Source organism: Mirounga angustirostris, unplaced genomic scaffold (genome assembly GCF_029215605.1).
Source record: "Mirounga angustirostris isolate CCGP_5_RB_7025 unplaced genomic scaffold, mMirAng1.0.hap1 SCAF_4, whole genome shotgun sequence".
In the NCBI taxonomy this organism is placed as follows: domain Eukaryota; kingdom Metazoa; phylum Chordata; class Mammalia; order Carnivora; family Phocidae; genus Mirounga; species Mirounga angustirostris.
In genome coordinates this window covers 172,131,915-172,153,966 of record NW_026991712.1, presented here as the reverse complement: position 1 = coordinate 172,153,966, position 22,052 = coordinate 172,131,915, and the positions used below count along the sequence as shown (strand labels likewise).

The 22,052-nt window shown below is 47.9% G+C and overlaps 1 protein-coding gene across 6 annotated transcripts in view; it reads left to right on the top strand.

The window, feature by feature from the left end:
* Window positions 1-16,980, top strand: part of NIPAL3 (NIPA like domain containing 3) — a 56,233-nt gene extending 39,253 nt beyond the window's left edge. For 5 of the 6 annotated variants that reach the window (XM_064589749.1, XM_064589752.1, XM_064589751.1 and 2 more), the window contains 5 exons: window positions 1,825-1,960; window positions 4,049-4,137; window positions 6,036-6,099; window positions 9,663-9,757; window positions 12,646-16,980. In XM_064589749.1, the coding sequence (XP_064445819.1) occupies window positions 1,825-1,960; window positions 4,049-4,137; window positions 6,036-6,099; window positions 9,663-9,757; window positions 12,646-12,845 (584 nt within the window). In that variant the 3' untranslated portion in view covers window positions 12,846-16,980. The remainder of the gene's footprint in view (window positions 1-1,824; window positions 1,961-4,048; window positions 4,138-6,035; window positions 6,100-9,662; window positions 9,758-12,645) is intronic. The other variant, XM_064589753.1, reaches the window with a different exon arrangement.
* The last annotated feature ends 5,072 nt before the right edge of the window (window positions 16,981-22,052 follow it).

Sequence of the window (22,052 nt, the reverse complement as noted above, 5' to 3'; positions counted from 1 at the left end):
CTTGGAGGGATGGGTGCAATGTGGGAGACGGCTCCTAACTCAGACCGAGGCGAGGCCTGACCCCTCACAGAATCTGACACACTCCATAGAGCTGTGAGGACCCGAGCTTCCAGGGGAAGAGGTGGGGGATGCCCTCCTGCTGCCTCCTGGGGTCTCTGTGGCCTCGGGCTGGTGACCCCCTCCTGTTTAAGCCACACTGTCTTCTCAACCTGGGCACAGGAGAATGCCCAAATCCCAGGGGGCAGAGCAGGGTTAAATGAGATGGGCATGAGTGCCCGAGATGTGTTGCTGGTCTTCTGTCCTTCCCACACCGAGCCCCCACTCCACCCCACCCCTCAGCCCTACAGATAGGGGCCGCATAGGACAAGGTTCCATTATTTTGATATTTTTAAAACAGCTTTATTGAGGGTGCCTGGGTGGCTCAGTCGTTAAGTGTCTGCCTTCGGCTCAGGTCATGATCCCAGGGTCCTGGGATCGAGCCCTGCATTGGGCTCCCTGCTCAGCGGGAGGCCTGCTTCTCCCTCTCCCACTCCCCCTGCTTGTGTTCCCTCTCTCGCTGTGTCTCTCTCTGTCAAATAAAATAAAATCTTTAGAAAAATAAATAAATAAAAATAAAACAGCTTTATTGAGATATAATTTACATACCGTAAAATTCACCTGTTTGAAGTATACAGTATAAACAGAACGCTGTAATAGGTGGCTTTTGTGACCAGCGTCTTTCAGGGAGCATAACTCGGTAGAGGTTTGTTCCTGGAGTAGCGAATATCAGTGGTCCATTCCTTGGTGATCTTGTTTTCAAAGCAGATTGGGATGTCACGGTCCCCAAATGTCCTCTCTGGCGAGTAGGGAGGCCAGAAGGTGCTAAGGAGCATTGGCCGCTCTCCCTCTGTCCCCTTCTCACTAACAGGGACACACCCTCATGAAAGTGCCTGTCCTAACTGACAGCAGATGTTTGGAAACTGTCATTGAGGTTGTGGGGGGCCCAGAAGCCGCTGTGTGTGATGAGCTGTTAGCAAGAGGGAAAACGAGCAGAAGCGGAGAAAAACAGGAAAGCCGAGCCCTTCAGCCAGAATAAGGGGCTTCATTTGTACCCGGACTTGGGGGTGGTTTCTTTTAACTCCTGCTTTGGCCGGGGAGATAGTGGAGAGGTCCGACAGTTGGCAGCCATTTCTGCACCACTGGGTAAAGCAGCAGTCTCCACGGTGAGGTGAGCTGTGATATCTCCGGCGCCTGTTTTATAATGTGCATAGCCTATAAGCACAGTGTTACATGAGTATCACTTTAAAATGCACAAACACCTGTATTTTGGAAAAGTATGTGCGTGTGCCTGGGGGTAGAATTCCCAAACATTTGGAGGTCTCTGTCTAATGAAATGTTTTTTAAAAATACAAGTGAGCGAGCATAAAAAAAAAAAAAGAGAGAGAGCGCGCTTGACACACCACATGTTTTTTTCCCTGTGATTATCATGAGAATGATCCTCAAAGGAAATTCGTGTCTCCATTCAAGGATGATTTTGACCTCCCACCATGGTCCAGGCACAGCGCTGATTACTCTGCTGTTGAGAGACTGAAACTCAACATCCTTGCTTGCTGGAGTTCAGAGGTGACACTTGGAAGCGCCTATCGGTATTTTGCTTCCCTCTCTTCTTGGACAGAGCACACGGATAGTGGGCAACTCTCAGAAGTTCCGCCTCCCGTGGCGTCTTTGACGCCCCTGGGGTGGCCCTGTCAGTGCTCCCTCCATCTTTTTCACCACGTCCTTTGGAGTCATAAACTGACCTTCAGGGTCTGATGCCCTCGCTTCGTCCTCGTTCACCCTCTGCAGGCTCCATGACGGTGGTAACTGTGAAGGCCGTGGCTGGGATGCTCGTCTTGTCCATACAGGGGAACCTGCAGCTCGACTACCCCATCTTCTACGTGATGTGCGTGTGCATGGTGGCCACCGCTGTCTACCAGGCCGCGTGAGTTGCAAAGTCTTTTCCTGCTGGGCCTCTCCACGTTTTGGGGTCTCTTCCATTTCTTGGGCCTGATTTCATTTGTTTTTGAAGCTGTAGGGAAGGCAGAACATCGAAGCACAGCCTGTCACCAGGGCTCAGCATCCACTGTGGAGAGAGGGGTCACTGATTTGCTGGGTGGTCCCATGGAGGGACTCTGTGCCTCTTGAAAGAGGAGGCCTGGAGTGGATGTGTTTTTCTCTCTGCCTCAAACTGGGAGAAGGGGCAGCCTCACTTCCCTTCTGCTCCAAGGCAGGTGTCTGTTTGAGGGACTGTAGAAGAAGCTGTGTGGTCCCCATGAGGCATCTCTTTGTTTGCCAGGTGGAAGGAACACAGCAAGTTGTCCTTTCTTGTCTGTCTCCAGGAATCTTCCCCAGAGAGTGAGAGACTCGTTTCTCTCTCAGAAGCGGTGGTCCTGAGGGTAGGCCTCGGCCTTGTTCCCATCTGAGACCTGGTCGTCCACAGAGGGCCTGGGACGGCCTGGGACGGCCCTGCTGGGGACAGGAAGGTGAACGGCGCAGGGCTCGGTGTGGCACTTGAGGCTGATTGATCCTGGGCAGGGCAGGCCCCGGGCCCCCAGCGGCCAGGGCTCACCGTCCCCCAGCGGTAGCCTCGAGCAGTTGTTGGAGTGACTGCTGCTGTGGGGGCACCAGGGGAAGCCACTCACACGCCCTGCTTTCACAGGAACTTAAATTCATTTGACCCCCCCCCCCCAGAACCCCTTTGAAGCTGATGATACCATCCTCATTTTGCATTTGAGAAACCGAAGGGGCAGGGCTGAGATGTGAACCCAGGCATCAGACTCCCCATCCCACGCCCCTCGCCCGTCGCCGCTCTGCTCCAGGCCTCTGCCTCAGCTTCTCTAGGACCAGGCTCCCTGTCCACAAGTGAGGATAACTGCAGCCCCTCCCTGAGAGAAGCATGAAGCTCTCCGTGCCGTTCCCCAGGATAACCTCCCGAAAATCTCAGCCTCTTTCATGATTAGGCCGACTACGATTATTACTGTCCTGAGTCCTACTACAGAGATTCTGGTCATCACCCCCAAGCCGTCCCAGCACCAGGCTCCGTGCTGAGCACTCCGGGGTTACAGAGGCGAGTCCAGTGCCCCGGCCACCTCCTGGGGAGCTTCTCACTCACCCAGTCAGCACACCACACAGCCACCGAGGGCCTCCTGTGTGCCAGGCCCCTGGGCCTTCCGCCACGGGGCAGGACCAATAGTCACTGTCCTCGGGGCACTGCCAGCCCTGTGAACGGATGAGTGCAGGCAAGCGGGAAGTCTGTCACGATATAAGCAACTATGTAGTAATACCTAAAATGCTCCGCAGAGAATGGACAAAGAATATATTCCGAAATGAGGGAGTGTGGATCGTAGATGGAGAGAGGAGGAATGATTCTAATTTTCTCTCTCTCTTTTGCCTGCATTTGTTGCAGTGAGCACATTATTTTTTCATTAAGAAAAAAATTTGTTTAAAAAAAATAATGACAGGGGCGCCTGGGTGGCTCAGTTGGTTAAGCGACTGCCTTCGGCTCGGGTCATGATCCTGGAGTCCCAGGATCGAGTCCCGCATCGGGGTCCCTGCTCAGCAGGGAGTCTGCTTCTCCCTCTGACCCTCCCCCCTCTCATGCTCTCTCTATCTCATTCTCTCTCTCAAATAAATAAATAAAATCTTTAAAAAAAAAAAATAATGACAGCGACAGGCAGAACGCTGTAAGTGCCGTAGAAGTTTCTTAGACTGTTTGTGAGAACAGGACGGCCCTTTGTAGGGGGGTGGGGATGCAGGGGACACCGACATGAGGAGGAGGGTATCTCGGGTGGGCGAGAACCATGTGGCAAGAGGTGTGAGACTGGGAAGGCATGGTCCCCTTGGGGAATGGCGGTGGACCTCAGGCTATGTGGACAAATGGGAGTGAAGTGTGGACCCTAACCCAGAGATGCAGCAGGGTGGCATCTTTCTTTCATGTGTTATCTTCATAGTTCAAGCTAAGCCTACTGTCACCAGCTCTCGCCTCAGCCTTTCTGACAGGCCCACTGACCAGAGTGCTCTTGTATTGAAGGTTTCTAAGTCAAGCCTCACAGATGTACGACTCCTCTTTGATCGCCAGCGTGGGCTACATTCTGTCCACTACCATTGCCGTCACAGCAGGTAAGGGTGGCGACTGCTAGATTTCTGTCTCCTACCTTAGCAGCAGCGACGTTACCCCAGTGTGGAGGGATGAGGCTCTGCCTCTGTCAGAAGGCCAACTCTGCTGACGTGTTCTGCCTGTCAGAGTTGTATATGGTTTCATGGAGAAAGTGCAGGATTTCGAGCCAGAGAGAGCTGGGCCCCAGCACAGACACAGAGCTGTGTGGCTCTAAGAAAATCACTTAACCTCTCTGAGCCTTGGTTCCACGTTCATAAAATGGGAATAACACTCACCTCCCAGAATTGAAATATGCACAACATGTACTCCCATACAGCTTGTACAAGGTTTCTTTAACAATTTTTGTCATCGTCTGCTAGCTCCACTAAGCGGCCACAGATTTCTTTCTATAATTTCTAGAGGTTAAGACTATATGAACATCTGTGACATAATAGGTAGCGAGTAACCTGTCATCATTTTTATATTCCCCTTTCTTCTACTCCACCCCTACTTTTTTTTCTTTCTCTCGGTGGCTTCAGAAGCTACAAGCATATCAGATTGTGTTTTGGTTTTTTTTTAAGATTTTATTTATTCATTTGAGACACAGAGATACAGAGAGACAGAGAGAGAAAGCATGAGCAGGGAGAGAGGCAGAGGGAGAGGGAGAAGCAGGCTCCTCGCTGAGCAGGGAGCCCGATGCGGGGCTCGATCCCAGGACCCCAGGATCATGACCTGAGCCGAAGGCAGACGCTTAACGACCGAGCCACCCAGGCGCCCCGGATTGTGTTTGTTTTTAAGGGGCAGTGAAGACGAAAATCTTCAAAGTGAAAAGACCAGTAAGAGCCAGTGCGCCTCCCTTTGAGGAAAGCCTGGCTGTACGGCTGTGTGTTTTGCGCTTCAGACGAGCGCTGCTCGCATCCTGCCCGTAGAGATGGGAGCCCGGTAGGCACACAGCCTGCCAGGGCCTGTGTGATGAGCAGACCCGGGGATCCAGTGGGGCGTCCACCCAGAGCAGCCAAAAAGTGAACCCAGCGTGAAGATTTAAGTCCTGGTCAAGAACTTGGGTCCAGGCAGGGTTGAAAGGAATAGCCAACAGCACGATGGAGTCAGAAGCTAGGTGGGGATCAGGAGCTCAGGAATACAGCAAGAAGCCCATGGAGGTGCAATGAGTCCAGACAGAGGCTGCTGCAGGGCAGGTGAGGGTGGCAAGCCCGTGTCACTCCCGCCTCTGGGAGCGGGCTGCAGGCCTGCCGTCTGCTGGCCACGCGAGGTTAGAAGGCTATGACGGCTTAACTCGAAGCCTTGCTTTTCCATCTTAAGAAAGACTGGAGAGCGGCACTTGGGTGGCTCCGTGGCTTAAGCGTAGGACTCTTGATTTCGGCTCAGGTCCTGATCTCAGGGTTGTGGAATCAAGCCCCGAATCAGGCTCTGCGCTGAGCACGGAGTCCACTTGGGATTATCTCTCTCTCTCTCTCTCTCCCTTTGCCCCTCTCGCATCCCACTCCCTAGCTTTCTCTCTCTAAAATAAATAAATAAATCTTAAAAAAAAAAAAAATACTGGCGAAGGGGGTTGTGTAAAAACTGGCAAATAAGGTCTGCAGTTTAGTTCTCAGTATGTTTCATTGGGAGGAGGCTGGGTGCAGGGTCCATGTGAACTCTGTACTATTTTTGTGAGTCTAATATTATCTCAAAAAGAAAAGAAAAAGATGGAGATAAAAGGGGTATAGGAGGAGAAAGAGAAGATAATCTGTTCCCCCAGATGACTTGTATTCCACTCTTCTAACACGTACCCTGCTGGTCATCAGGCTCCTGACCGCTTTGGTTCCCTGCAGGGAAGAGAGCTTAGCCAAATCATAGACAGACTGGCAAGAAGGTGATTTGAAAGCAGCTCACCCGTATTGGCTATTTTCTGCCTTTCCAGGTGCAGTGTTTTACCTGGACTTCACTGGGGAGGACGCGCTGCACATCTGCATGTTTGCACTGGGGTGAGTCCCTGCTTTCTGGCCCTGCTACTGCTCCTGCCTCTCAGGCAGTCTTCTAGAGCCCAGGGAGCAGCCAGAATTCAGAGCTTTGTCCCCCAGAGATGAATGAGCATTTTACTCCCCAAAGGGCTTTATCTCCTTCCCCCTTCTTCTCTTTTGGGCTTTAATCTCCTTGTCATTTCTAAAATATCCCACTTTGGGGCGCCTGGGTGGCTCAGTTGGTTAAGCGACTGCCTTCGGCTCAGGTCATGATCCTGGAGTCCCGGGATCAAGTCCCGCATCGGGCTCCCTGCTCAGCGGGGAGTCTGCTTCTCCCTCTGACCCTCCTCCCTCTCATGCTCTCTGTCTCTCATGGTCTCTCTCGCAAATAAATAAAATAAAATCTTAAAAAAAAAACTTAAAAAAATTAAAAATTAAAAAAATTTAAAAAAAAAGGAGTGAAGGTCTGATGCTTGCTACAACATGGGTGGACCTTAAGAACATTATGCTAGGGGAAAGAGGCCAGTCACAGAGGGCCGCATGCTGTATAATTCCATTCATGGATGTCCGAAACAGGTAAATCCATAAAGACGGAAAGTAGATTGGTAGTTGCCTAGGGCTAGGGTTGACGGAGGGGGATAATTGGGGATCAGAGAGGGGAGTCACTGCTAATGAGTACAGGTTTCTTTTTAGGGGGATAAAAATGTTCTAAAATTAATTGTGGTGAGGGTGCCTGGGTGGCTCAGTCGGTTAAGCATCTGCCTTCAGCCCAGATCATGATCCCAGGGTCCTGGGATTGAGCCCCCTATCAGGCTCCCTGCTCAGCAGGGAGTCTGCTTCTCCCTCTGCACCCCCACCCTCCACCACTCCCGCGAGCACGCGCAAGCACGCTGTCTCTCGCAAAAATAGTCTTTTAAAAAGTACAATTAGGGCGCCTGGGTGGCTCAGTTGGTTAAGCGACTGCCTTCAGCTCAGGTCATGATCCTGGAGTCCCGGGATCGAGTCCCGCATCGGGCTCTCTGCTCGGCGGGGAGTCTGCTTCTCCCTCTGACCCTCCTCCCTCTCATGCTCTCTGTCTCTCATTCTCTCTGTCTCAAATAAAAAAAATAAAAAAAAATAAAATCTTAAAATATCCCACTTTGACACATGAAAAGACTCTCAGCCTCACCCCGGATCACAGAAATGCATTTTGAAACCGCATGAGATTGCCATCATTTTGCAAAAACTCACAGGATTCGTAGTATCCGTGTTGGCAAGAGGACGAGGAGACCAGCTCTCGCCACACCGAAAGGATCTGTGATGCCAGAGGACAGTTTAGCAATGTCAGTAAAAATTATAAATGAGCAATGTTTGATGCAGCCTTCCAAACGGGACACAAAGACACATGTATGAGGCTGTCTATTAATTTAAAAATTAATTGTAGGGGCGCCTGGGTGGCTCAGTCGTTAAGCGTCTGCCTTTTCGGCTCAGGTCATGATCCCCGGGTCCTGGGATTAAGTCTCGCACCGGCTCAAGTAAATAATCGGAAGTAGCATAAACGCCCAGCAGTAGAATGTCGGTTAAAGAAATTACGGTAGGGGCGCCTGGGTGGCTCAGTTGGTTAAGCGACTGCCTTCGGCTCAGGTCATGATCCTGGAGTCCCGGGATCGAGTCCCACATCGGGATCCCTGCTCGGCGGGGAGTCTGCTTCTCCCTCTGATCCTCCCCCTCTCATGCTCTCTGTCTCCCATTCTCTCTCTCAGATAAATAAATAAAATCTTTAAAAAAATAAATAAATAAAAAATAAAAAAAAAGAAAAGAAATTACGGTATATCCATATAATAAAGTACCGTGCTGCCATTTTGAAAAATTGAGGCCAGTCTAGAGATACTGGCATAGAACCATGTCTAGGATACATTAAATGGAAAAAGTTACATTTTTTAAATGTATAGTCTACCCTATGATCTAGCAGTTCCACATCCCAAAAGAAATGAGTACGTATATTGACAAAATGACTTGTACCTGAATGTTTGTAGTAGCTTTATTCATCATATGCTCAAATTGGTTACAACCCAAATGTCTATCGACAGGAGAGTGAAAAACAAATGATGTAGTATATTCGGACAATGGATTCAATATAATAATTAAAAATAATGAACTACTAATACATACAATAAAGTGAATGAACCTTAAAAATACTTACAAGTGAAAGAAACCAGACAGAGTACACGCTGTATGATTTAACTTATAAGAAGTTCAAGAACCGGATGCGGTGCCTGGGTGGCTCAGTTGGTTAAGCGTCCGACTCTTGGTTTTGGCTGAGGTTGTGATCTCAGGGTGCTGGGATCGAGCCCCACATCGGGCTCCGTGCTCAGCATGGAGTCTGCTGAAGATTCTCTCCCTCTCCCTCTGCCCCTCCTCTCTCTCTCTCTCTCTCAGATAAATAGACTTTTTTTTTTTTAAGATTTTATTTATTTGACAGAGAGAGACACAGCGAGAGAGGGAACACAAGCAGGGGGAGCGGGAGAGGGAGAAGCACGCTTCACGCGGAGCAGGGAGCCCGATGCAGGGCTCGATCCCAGGACCCTGGGATCACAACCTGAGCCGGAGGCAGATGCTTAATGACTGAGCCACCCAGGTGCCCAAATAGATAGATCTTTAAAAAACAAAATAAAATAAAAAAGAAGTTCAAGAACAGGCAAATCAAGTATTGGATGAGAGTGGTCAGTGGTTTCCTCCCGGTTAGCATGGATTGGGAGGGGCACAAGGAAGCTTTCTGGGGTGGAGGGATGGAAATGTCTTCTCTGCTGACTTGTGTGGTGATCACAAGAGTTTACACACAGGTAAAATTCTTTAAGCACCACATTTAGGGTTTGTGCATTTTACTGCATGTGAATTACACCTCGGTTTTTAGAAAGTGTGCTTATTTAAGCTCTAGGGAAAAGAAAAGAAAAAAAAGACTCTAGAAGAATATACCCCTACCTGGAGGAGTGGGACTAAAGGGAGTTTAGGAATTTTCTAACTTTTTCTTTCTCTCCTCCTGTATTGATTGAATTTAGGCCATAAAGAACTTTTATTAAAAAATACATTTATATATTTTTAAAGGTTTTATTTATTTATTTGAGAGAGAAAGAATGAGACAGAGAGAGCATGAGAGGGAGGAGGGTCAGAGGGAGAAGCAGACTCCCCGCTGAGCGGGGAGCCCGATGCGGGACTCGATCCCAGGACTCCAGGATCATGACCTGAGCTGAAGGCAGTCACTTAACCAACTGAGCCACCCAGGTGCCCAAAAAATATATATTTTTTAAGGTGAAGTTCTAAGATACAGGCTAAATGGAAGTAAAGAGCCGTGGGAATTTTGCCCAGGAGAGTCTAATTTATTCTGATTAATGCAGTGCCGCATGAAAAGCGTGTGAGGCTGTTCCTTATCTCCTTTCTGCTCCCTGCCCATCTCAGGCCCGGCAGCCTCCTGGCACTGCTCAGCAGCAAGCCCCCCTCTGCAGCCTGCAACCTCTTTTTCTCTTTTTCCCATTACCCGGGTTGGAAAGTGAGCCCTCCTGCCCTCACTCTGGCCTTTTTTCTCTCCCTCCCTTATCCCTGTTCCTCAGGTGCCTCATTGCATTCTTGGGTGTCTTCTTAATCACACGTAACCGGAAGAAGGCCATTCCATTTGAGCCCTATATTTCTATGGATGCCATGCCAGGTAACGTTAAAACCCCATGTGTCCCCCTGGCCAGCCCATCCGTATAGAATGACTGCTACTTCCTATTCAAAAAGAGACACCTAGCTGCTGGGTTTGGTACAGGGAAGGTGTGCTGTGCCATTATGGTGTGACCGTCTCTCTCTCTCCCTCCCTCCCTCTCTTTTTTTTTAAATTTCGCTGTGCCAAATAGGAGGCGGTGATTGAGGCACCTCCGTTGGTTTTGAGCCCATCTTGCCAGTCCCCATGTCTATTTTGGGATCTCTGAAAGACCGTCCTGATTCGCACTGGATATAATTATGATCTATACGTCAGGCTTCATGCCTGCAAAAGGAAAAAAATCCATTCATCAAGTTGGAATGGAATGACCGGAGAGGGGAAGGAAAATAGGATGGATGAAATTGAGACTATCGCCTCACTTCTTAGATGCCACGAGAGAGTGGATTGTTCTGGAAAGCCTAATTTCCCAAGGAGCTGGGGGTTCACACTGAGAAGCACAGGCTCAAATGCCTTTAGTTCGTGATGGTAACAAAGGTGTGAATCCGCAGAGCACTGCACAGAAGGGAGTGGGGGGCGTTTGTGGAGAACCAGAGAGTCCCTGCCCAGCCTAAAGGGACCCAGATTAGGAAAGTTAATCCAGGTTTGCTGACCTAAATTCTATAGGTTGCCAGTGACCACTAGCTCCCACTCTTCAAGGCAAAATTAATTTTTATTTTAGATCTAAAGATGGAACTCTCTCTAGGACATAATCCCCACCCTTCATTAAGACACCCTAATGAGCAAACTATAACCCCACTGACGGCATACAGTACTGCTTATTGAAGTCCTCTGGGATGCAGGTGTGCACTCAGGGCCAACTGAGGTGCCCCTACTTTAAATGGCCCCAAGGTTTCTGTGTCTACTTTTATATTATTTCCTCATCCCTTGCTATCAAGCTGTCGTCTGTCATTCATGCTCTTACCAGCCCACCTGTGTATAGCAATTCCGGGTCAAACGTCTCATTTGACCCAACTTGTTTGAACTGTGTATAAAATTAGAATAAACAAGCTCTGAGTCGGGGCCTCAAGCTTTTCTCCTAGGAGTTAAGTGCATGAGCTTTAGTGCATGGACTTTTAAGACATCTAATCTGGCTGCTCAGATGCCTTTTTTGCTTACTTCCTTGTTTCTCGGCTGTGTCCCGGATAGATGAGGGCGCTGGATAGCTGAATTCCAGATAGGTGAGGTGTCAACTCTGTGTGTGCAAGTATGTATATGTATCTGTGTGTTTGTGTGTTTACAAACTGTGTATGTGTATATATCTACATAAGTATTTGTATATGCATATATACAGATGTACGTCCCAGTGGAAAATAGAAGGTAACCTAAGGTAACCTTAGATACCTACATTCTGTGGTCTGTTCGTGGATGTGGCTCTCGGCTTCGTCTTTGTACCTTGTGACCGGTGGGAAGTCAGATCTTGACAAAAGGAAACCCCACCCTACTGCTGTGGCACGTCAGGACACTTGGGAGTAGACGTGTTCTGTACAATGAAAAGCGTGGGCTTGGAGTTCAGGTGGCCTGGATTCAAATCCCATCTCTACCACCCACCCGCAGCGTGACCTTGGGCATGTCCTTGGACCTCCCAAGGCCTCTGACCCTCACTTGTAAATTGGGATTCCTTCTTTCGGGATAGTGGGATAATATGTTAAAGGCCCCTTGCACAGTGTTTGGGACTTGGTAGATGCCTGGTTAAATTTGGTTTCACGTCCCTTTTGCTTTAAAAAAAAAAAAAATCTTCGAAAATTTCAAACACTTGTTTGACCTGATGCCAGGTAGAACATGAAAAATAAAACTGCTTAAAAAGAGGGGGGTGCTTGGCTGGCTCAGTCGGAAGAACATGGGTCTCTTGATCTCGGGGTCATGAGTTCAAGCCCCACATTAGGTGTAGAGATTACTTAAATAGATTTTTTTTTTAAACTTTAGAAATCAATTAATTAACTAATTAAAATTAAAAAATAAAACTGCTTCAATAGAGTGTCTTTCCTAGCTACTTGGTTTCCCTGGTCAGCACTAGAACCTTGCTTTTGGTCCATCTAGATTGATAGCTTCACAACAGACCAGTAGCTACAGTTCAAGAGGCATTCAATTTCCAAAAAATGCACTGCATGTCACAATGTAGAGAGGGCTTAAATAATTCTAGCACCTGAAAGACTTCTAAAAAATGAAAACCGAAAAAGCCCTGAGAGCTGGGAGCTGGCCTGGCACTCACATCTGGACCTCGGTGCCCCCTGGCTGAAAAGAAACAGCTCCCTGGCACATCAGCCTCCGACAGGGGCACTCCGACCATGATAGATCTCCTCAACTGTAAGTAGAAACCCAGCAGCAACACGTGCCCAGAAGCAACAGGGAGAATCACACCTCCCCTCTCTGCGGATCCGCGATGTTCAGTGTTAAAGGTCAAAACTCTCCCTCTGAGTGTCACAATGCATCTGCCACCACCACATGTCCATGACACGAAGGTTACCCTCTTTTCTCGAGGGGATAATGATCCCGATTTAATTCAGCAGGCGAGTATTGGCATCTACCACGTTCAAAGCACAGTGCTGGTTCTGCTCCCCGAGGGGCCCAAACACACATTCCCACCTCATTCTTTGCCAACCCATGCTTCTCTTGACAGTGGCTGGTCTGTGTGCATATTTCCTGAAGATTCATCCCTTGTTGCTTGGCAACCATAATATTGCTAGCATATACTTATGAGTGTTCTTTTTTCAATCGAAAGCATTCAGGAGATGGGCAGGGCACGTGATTAGCGCCCGAGCGCTGTAATTAGGCTGTGGTGGGGTAGAGGAAGATGCAGTCTGCTTTGGCCCCTTTGCCCCATAATGATTTGGAGAAAATGGATTTCATTTCAGGTATGCAAAACATGCATGACAAAGGAATGACGGTTCAGCCTGATCTCAAAGCTTCTTTTTCCTATGGGGCCCTGGAAAACAACGACAACGTTTCTGAGATCTACACTCCTGCCACACTGCCAGTCATGCAAGAGGAACACAGCTCCGGGGGTGCCTCTGGGGTTCCCTACCGAGTCCTGGAACACACCAAGAAGGAATGAGCCCACCTTGAAGGAGACTCTCCTTCCCTCCATTTATAACTCTCAAGCCGAGCCGACAGTGGTTCAACCCTGAATTCTAAAGTTTGCCTTTCAAGTCTTATTTTTCTAAACAGAGAACTCTCTAGAAGGGGATCTCGAAGAGCCTTTGTCTCTGGCAAAGAATCCATTATCTTGGTCTCGGAGATTTCAGATGACCGGGGTGGGGGGGATGGAAGCAGTATTCTCTGGGTGGCGGGGGCGGGGGGGGTGGCTGCGGAGTTCAGACTCTGCCTGGTTCTGCCCAGCCAGCTTGGGAAAGCCGTCCTCATCCCTGACGATGACAACTGAGCTTCCTCCGGCAGTGACCAACAGTTGCCACATTCCTCGGAGCTGAGGCAAGGCAGAGATTCTGCTCTCACTTTCCACATCCAGTGAAAGGCTAGAGACCTCTGAATGTAGTCTTCCCTTGCCTGACCCTCCCCATCTCACTCATAGTTCCAGATTTCCAGTAACATCTGAGTTGTCATCACAAGGCATAGTAGGCCAGCCCCTGGGAACACCCTATCATTCACCTGTGGGAAAGGCACTTCTGCCTTCCAGTTGTCTGTGTCCTTCCAGTGAAAACATGTCTGGTGTGTTTATATTAGATCTCTGAAAACTAATTTGGTTTGGTTCTGTGAACTATGTAATGGCTTTTCTCCCCCCCCACCCCCCACCCCCCAGGAACTGAGAAGTTAAGAGTAAGAAGGAAATAAGGACAGGAGCAGGGGTAATGATACGTTAGCCCATAAAGGAAGAAAAATCCCTTTTCATCTTACAAAAGGTGATTGCACCACTTATAATATAAAAGGATAGGCAGAAAATCGGGCTGTTTCATGTGTGTATTCCTGCACACCAGTGCCCTCTAGGAAGCTTAGGGGTGCTTACTGCAGAGACAGCCTCCATCATTCTCCCTCCGTCAAACCAAACTTGAATTATTGGCTCATTTCCTTCGAGTTGACCTCGACTCTTCGGGTCGTCATTCCCATGTGCATATGTCTGGGAAAGTGGGCATTCTTGGTAAGAGGTTGCTGCTTTGTTCAGGCTGCATACGTGACTGTCCTCCCCCAAAACTGATTATAGACTTCTGAGAATGGCAAGTAAGGGTTTGCAAACTTGAGCATAAGGATCCCCTAGGGAGTGTGTTTAAAATGCAGATTCCTACACCCCAAGCACAGATCCTCTGTGGGAATGACAGGGAGGAGCAAGAGTCCACATTCTTGACTGGCAGCAAGGTCATTCGGATGCAGGCAATCCAAGGATCACACACCTTGAAAGCCTAATAACTGGGCTGCGAAAACCTCCAGGGGCCAACACACCCCTGCTGGAAAGTTGCAATTACCCTAACTTGTTTCCTGTCTGGGCTTCATGTAGCAGGTCAAATAATTCCCATAGGATCCGTGGCATTTATCCATCCCGTGATTCCTGCTTAGAACTACGCTTAATGTTCCCCTAGGCACTCTTTATCTAATAGGCAAGATAACAATGTTAATAGACCAGTGTCGATAGATCATTAACCTTTACGGATTGTGCTTAATACCGATTTACTACCTTGACTTCGAAAACTGGCATCTGTTCTTGTGATAACCACTTCGGTATTGTGTCTTACGTGCCTAAGAAGGCAGCAGACAATGACCTTTTTTCTTCAGGATACATTCAACAATATTTGTGACACATTTGCTGTGTGTTAGTAAGCATTTGGATGGGGGCGCCTGGGTGGCTCAGTTGGTTAAGAGTCTGCCTTCAGCGCAGTCCCATGTCAGGCTCCCTGCTCAGGGGGGCGTCTGCTTCTCCCTCTCCTTCTGCCGCTCCCCACCCCCAACTTGTGTGCGTGCTCTCTCAAATGATGGGTAAAATCTTTTTAAAAAATAAATATAATGGGCGCCTGGGTGGCTCAGTTGGTTAAGCGACTGCCTTCAGCTCAGGTCATGATCCTGGAGTCCCGGGATCGAGTCCCGCATCGGGCTCCCTGCTCGGCGGGGAGTCTGCTTCTCCCTCTGACCCTCCTCCCTCTCATGTGCTCTGTCTCATTCTCTCTCTCTCAGATAAATAAAAAATAAATATAAATAAGCTTTTGGCCGGTGAAGGCTACAAAGAACAGCAGTGGTCTCTGCCCTGCAGACCCGCAGAGGAAGACACGTACCCGGGAAACCACAGCAGGGTGGGCCATGAGAGGTGCATAGAGCAACCATGGGCCACGGGAAAAGGACGGTTAGGGGAGCCCTGCTAAAGGTCAGGCCCTAACCCAGAACAGGGTATTCAGAATTGAAGATGATTTGGGGGCACCTGGCTGGCTCAGTCGGTAGGGCATGGGACTCTTAACCTCAGGGTCATGAGTTCAAGCCCCATGTGTGGTGTAGATTTTACTTAAAATAAAAATGTTTTTTAATTAAAAAATAAAAAGAATTAGAGATGATCTGGGCTTCACCCATCAATGGGGGCAAATCTGATTTGAGCAAAGCATAGAAAGTAGGGTGACCACACACACCCCCAGTCAGAGGGGCTAGCATTTGCAAAGGCACGGAGATAGGGAGTAGGTGTTGGCAAAGAAAGGAGAGGTAGAGAGGGTGATGAGAAATGAGCCTGGAAAGATAAGCAGCGAACGCCGAATCACCAAATCACAGAGGCCTTGAATGCCTGCTGGAGGAGCTCAAGGTGTGTCTTAGAGAGCGTGGGAGCCATTGATGATTCCTAAGGAAGAGAATGGCAGGATCAACACTGATTGGAAAGGGGGCTTTATGCAGAGTATAGAGAATCTGAAGGGATAATAAAAGTCACTTTTCAAGGTCAGGCTGTAGGCCCACCAGAACAAAACACAAAAGGGGAATTAAAATCTGGTTTTGCTGCTATTCAGATTTTCCAAGTCATTTTTCTAAGGTGGGCGGGGATGAGGTATGAGGGCAGAGTGGATAAATGGAAGATGAACAAGGAAGCCGTTTCAATGTGTCAGACCCAGGTGATCATTTTGGGGTTTTATGGGCTCCCAACCTCACTCTGCACCTTCCCTTTTTTGGTCATGCACCTTTTAGTCTCAAGCCAGGCAAGGATGAGACGAGTGGATAAAAGTGCATTATAGTTTCAGGTCAGCTGGCTGTCGTGGTTTCAGTGCCACCAGCCCCTGCCTCTGGGCCCTGGGCCGCCTCTGCCTTCAGGTTGGGGGCGATGGCATTGTGCTATGAAGCTGAGCCACAGGAAGTCTGAGCAGAGAGCACTGGACAGTTTCCTGAGTAGAAGCCAGGGGTAGGCACCTGGGTACTCTGGAAGAACAGCTGATGTGGAGCCTTGGGCTCCAGAGTTCTGAATCTGTCTTGGGCTATCTTCTCCCACCCTTTGTCCCCACGTGTAAATGGACTGTTTGCTGGTGGCACTTGCTATTAGGATTGGGGAGGGGGGCGGCAATCAACTTTCATCTATTTTTTTCTCTTGGCTCTGACATTCCCCAAGCCCTCTTGAATGTTCCAAGCCACATTAAGTAGCATGCCTCTCTGTCCTTCCTAGCAGCCAGTACCTAAAGCAAGGTCACCAAACTTGGGTTTAAACTTCCCGTTGTTCCCTGGTCTTCCTCTCCCCACTCCAGTCTGTCCCCCTCTTCTAAAGACTGGGACTCTGGGTTCTCTAATCAGACATTAGAACCAGTGAACCAGTTGAAAGACTGGTGCCTGTGGGCTTTGATGAGAGCTCAGCCCCTCCCCCAGACCCCTCCCCTCGAAGCTGCAGGTCTGATGAGGCCATTGCATTAAGCTTCAGGTCACATGGGGTTGATTTCTGGGGAGGGAAGGGAGGACCGATGTTTCCACTGATTTTCTGGTGGAAACCAGCCAGCTTGATGGTACTGTGTGTATACAAGACATCCATCAGGGTAGTGTTAGAGACCCTCCACCCACACTCTCGTGAATTCCATATCTGGCCCAACGGTGGTTGTTAGGCAAAAAAAATGAACTGCGTGTTTCTCTGAGAAGCTGCATAAATGAACTCGCCTTAGAATATACTCTATGTGGATGCTTATATTTTGTTAACTCCATGACTGATATAGCATGTCTTATTTTTCAAAAAATGTGTGTGTTAGGTGCAAATAATATTATGAAGTGGTATTTAATTAAAAAAAAAATCCATGTGATACCTGTTTAGTTCGAGTCTTATGTTTGGCTAATACTTTCTAAAGTTGTCTGGAATAGTGCTCTCTAATAGAACTTTGAGCAGTGCTGGACCAAGAGACCAGTGTAATGAGAGAAGATTCTCGTCGCAGGGGAAAAACATTGCCGGCTGCCTTCTCCTGTTGACGCTGAAATGTGAATCCTCAACAGTGCACCCTAGAAACATTCGTGCACTTAATTCTCAAGATTACTTTATAAGTTAAAAAAAGGACAAAAACAAAAAAAACCACAAAGCCCATCTTTAACTCTCCAAAAGCCGGTTTGCCATGAAAACAACAGGACCAGAAATCTATCTTAGCAGCTGTCCCTCACACTCTGTGTGATCTGTGTAAGCATCCCAGAATGATTCCGGCAACTAGGTAGCTGTCGTATCCTTTTACCAAAATGTCACCTTCTATCAAAATGTTCAAGTCACTGATACTTCCCCTCACATGAATGACACTAAGTGTCTGCATGTGTTTATACACATTTGTGTTTCCTTTTCTGTGAACTGTCCACAGTCTTGGCCCACATTCTATGGCTCTGTGAGTCTCTGCCTCGAACATGCAATTTGTATTTTGCATTGATTAACCCCTTCTTTGGGATGTGAACTGCAAATATTCCCCAAACTTTGTTATTTACTTTTTGATTTGCTTATAGTATTTTTTTTTTGCTATGAGAAAATCTTTTTATGTATTTTATTTTATATATAATCCAATTATGTCTATAAAATATGTTCTTTTAGGGGCACCTGAGTGGTGCAGTCGGTTAAGCGTCTGACTCTTGGTTTCAGCTCAGGTTGTGATCTCAGTTTTGTGGGCTCGAGCCCAATGTAGGGCTCTGTGCTCAGCGGGGAGTCTGCTTGGGATTATCTCCCTCCTTCTGTCCCATCCCTCCCACTCCTCTCTCTCTCTAAAAAAACCTTTAAAAAAATTTTTTTGGGGCGCCTGGGTGGCTCAGTCGTTGAGCGTCTGCCTTCGGCTCAGGTCATGATCCCACAGTCCTGGGATCGAGTCCCACATCGGGCTCCCTGCTCGGCGGGAAGCCTGCTTCTCCCTCTCCCACTCCCCTGCTTGTGTTCCTGCTCTCGCTGTCTCTCTCTGTGTCAAATAAATAAATAAAATCTTTAAAAAAAAAATTTTTTTTAATGTTCCTTTATATATAAGTATTTTATAAACATAATTGAATTGAGATGCCATTTCTGTAATATTTTAAATTTCTGTATTGTTCTGGACTCTCCACTCTGTTCCACTGAACCGTCTGCCTATCCATTCACCACTAATATACTGTTTAAATTATTGACGGTTTTAACTGAGGTTGTGCTTCAATATCTAGGGGGGCAAGTCTCCACTCGTTGTTCTTATTCATACTTCTTATTTTGTCAAATAAGGACACTGAAAAGAAAAAATACCCTACTGTACTATTATTTCATTAAAACAGGGCGTTGACACCAAAATGGTTAAGAAGGGCAAAATCTCACGATAAAGGATAATCCTTTAAGTTGAATAATTTAGGTTTATGAAAAATGTAGGAGAGTGTCATTATTTGCCTCATTTTGCCACAGGCCCATAAGATGACACCGGCGTTGGGGAACTAGACTTGGTTTGATTGTGACTCAAATGTGGGATTACACGTCAGAAAAGGGGGGTGCACAGAGGGGTTCGCTGGCCAGTTAGCTGCAGGCGCGGGACTAGAACCCAGGTCTTCGGATCTCCAGCCTCTTCCTCTTCCACTGCACCACTAAGCCTACGCTCTACGTCCATTTACTGAGCTTGTCCTCTAACCACATCGCTTCGGTCCCCTCCCACAACAGCTCTGCAAGGAAGCTGCTCAGTCCTTGTTTGACAAACACTGAAACCGAGGCTCAAAGAAGTTCAGCAATCTGCTCAGGGCCACTTGGTGTGTATGGGGCAGAGCCTGGATTCAAACCCAGCTATAACGGACTCCAGAGTTTCTCTGGATATTTTAAATCCAGTCCTTGATATATCAATAGATGATAATTCTTTTACTTCTCAATCTTTATTCACTGTTTAGCACAGAATGTAACTGTCTCTGAGTCTGGGGTAGCATAAGAGCATCGGCTTGTCCATCTTCCCGGTTGCCTGGGATACGCCATCTTTCTTTCCCTTGGTGCACTTAGTACCTAATTTCTTAGGAAGCTATTGAATCAATCAGGGTCCAGTCAGGAGACAGAAACCACACCCATTACTGGAACAGAGAATTTAATAGAAAGAATTGGTAAGTAAGTAACTGAAAGGTATGGAGAGGATAATAAGGCGTCATAGAGGCAGCAACCATAAGAAGCAGCTCCCACCCCAGGGCTGAGGGAAGATGAGGAAGACGTTGGAATTATTAAAACTTAGATGTTCTGTCTAAAGGAGGGGCCCTGTGAAGCCGAACCTCAGGGGTGCTGAAACCAAGGCTGGCCGTGTACTCTGGGTTGGAGGAGAGGTCCGATGGAATTGGAACCCGACCCACGAGGCCATAGACAGCCCCAGCTCGCTTCCTCAGAGATAAAAAAAAGAAAAAAAATCACCCCTCACATTCAGGGGATAGTAGGCCTTGGTTTGGGTAAACAGACCCACACAACTGCAAAGGAAGACCACACCAGCTCTCTATAGTAAGCAATACAGTTCTTTATTCCTAACTGGGGGCTGTCTACCAAGAATCACAAGGCATTTGAGGAAATCCATCAGCATACTGAAAGACAAATGAGTGAGATGAAACAGAAAACGTAGGATAATGTAGACAACGAGGGCCATGGTCCACAAGGGTTGTCTGAATTATCATCTCGATTTTTATGTATACTTGAAATTTTCATAATAAAAAGTGGGAAAAAATTTTTGGAAAAGTGTTTTTGAGCACTGATTATGTGCTAGGTATCTACATACAGCAATGAACAAAAGAGGGACTCCATGCAAAGGAGTCCGAGCATGAGGCACACAGTAAAGGTGTGAGGATGTTAGAATGCAGGGAGCCATGAGGAAATCCCACAGGGTCAGGACTAAGGAGGAGGTGAGAGAACCAGGGAAGGTGGTGGAAGCATGGAGGGTGGCCCCAGAGCCTGGGCCTAGTGTGACCCGGTGCCCAGGGTGGGCCATGAGGAAAGAAAAGAGTTCAAGAGAAGGCAGAGAGACCAAGAACTTTTCAATCCAAACTAGGATAGCTGCAGAGCCAGCTCCCCAACTTCCGGGACCCGGCACAAAGTGAAAATGCAGGGACCCCTTGCTCAAAGAGCAGGAGAATTACCGTCAAAGGGACAATTTTTTGCCGTTCATTTTTCATTCCATGCAATACCCATGTTAAATGCAAAGAGAAGAGCACTTCCCTCGTATGGGAATCACTGATATTATACAATTTGTATTTCATAGCTTATACATGAAGATGTAATTTATTCTTATCAGGGCAGCGGAAACCCTGCACAAAACGAATTCAACTGTTGGTATGTTCGTTTGTTGATAGGCACACATCCTATGCCTTTGTGAGTGGGATTAGCGCCCTTACAAGGAGAGGCCGGAGAGCCGGCTCGCTCTCTCCCCACCATGTGAGGGTACAGAAGACAGCCATCACCAGAAAGAGGGCCCTCATCAGAACCCGACCACGCTGGCGCCATGATCACGGGCTTCCAGCCTCCAGAACTGAGAAATCAATGTCTGTTGTTGATAAGCCACCCGGTTTATGGTATTTTATTATAGCAACCAGAACCTATTAAGACAGCAAGTCATTAAGCTATTTTCTCTCAGCTCCAAACCTGCCCTTCGAGGGGATGGCATTGGGATGCTGGGGCTGAAACTCGGCAAGCCACCCTTCCGCCAAGCCAGCTGCTCCCTGGTCACTTGTGAGGGGGACGGTGAGGCTGCAGGAGGAAGGGGCTCGCTCCTTCCTGTCTATTTCCTGTCCCTATGCACATCTCCCAGTGACACTCCCTCGCCTCGGAGAGCAGCAGTGGAGTCTAGTTTTGAGTTCTTTCCAACCCTGGCACAACCAGCTTCGTGGCCCCCACTCCTCAGAGACGTCAGCATGCACTCCCCAAGGTCGGGGCCCCCCCCTCTTGCTTTTTCTCAACAGCTTTATTGACATAATTCACACACCATGCAACGCGCTCTTTAAAGTATGTAACTCAATGGTTTTTAGTATATCCACAAATACGTGTAATTGTCACCACAGTCCCTTTGAGAACATTTTCATCTCCTTGAAAAGAAACGAACAGGCGTCGGCGAGGATGTGGAGAAGTGGGAACCCTCGTGCACTGGCCAGGGGAACGTAAAATGGCGCAGCCACTGTGGCAAACAGTGAGGTGATTTCTCACAAAACTAAAACTAGATTACCGTATGATCCAGAAAGGCCACTTCTGGGCATGTACACAAAAGAACTGAAAGCAGGGACTCATCTATGAACACACCCATGTTCAGAGCAGCCTTCTTCACGAGAGCCTAAAGATGGAAGCAGCTGTAGCTGCCCATCAGCGGATGAATGGATAGACAAGATGTGTACGCATGGGCAGATTATTCAGCCTTAAAAGGAAGGACATACTGACATGCGCTAGCACATGGCCAAACCTTGAGGACAGTATGCTGAGTGAATAAGCCAGACACAAGAGGACAAATCCTGTGTGATTCCGCTAATACGAGGAGCCGCTAATCCACCTTCTATCCTTATAGACTTGCCCCTTCCGGACTTTCACATGAATGGAACCATACAATGTATGGACTTACATGACCGCCTTCTTCCACTCAGCATAATGTTTCCATGGTTCATTCAAGTTGTGGCATGTATCAGTACTTCATTCCTTTTTATGGCTGAATATCCTCTTACCCTGTAAGTTTTAATAAGTACAACCTCTTCCCTTGGTTCCTTTCGTCCTGGGAATGGTAGCTGCTTCCCTGCAGTTGCTAACACCATGATCCCTTTGAGTTCCTTTTACCTGTTAGGTGACTAGTTAATAACCTTCTATCTAGATAATAATTCTATTTTTTAAGATTTTATTTACTTATTTGAGAGAGAGAAAGAGCACAAGCAGGGGGAGGGGTAGAGGGAGAAGCAGACTCCCTGCTGA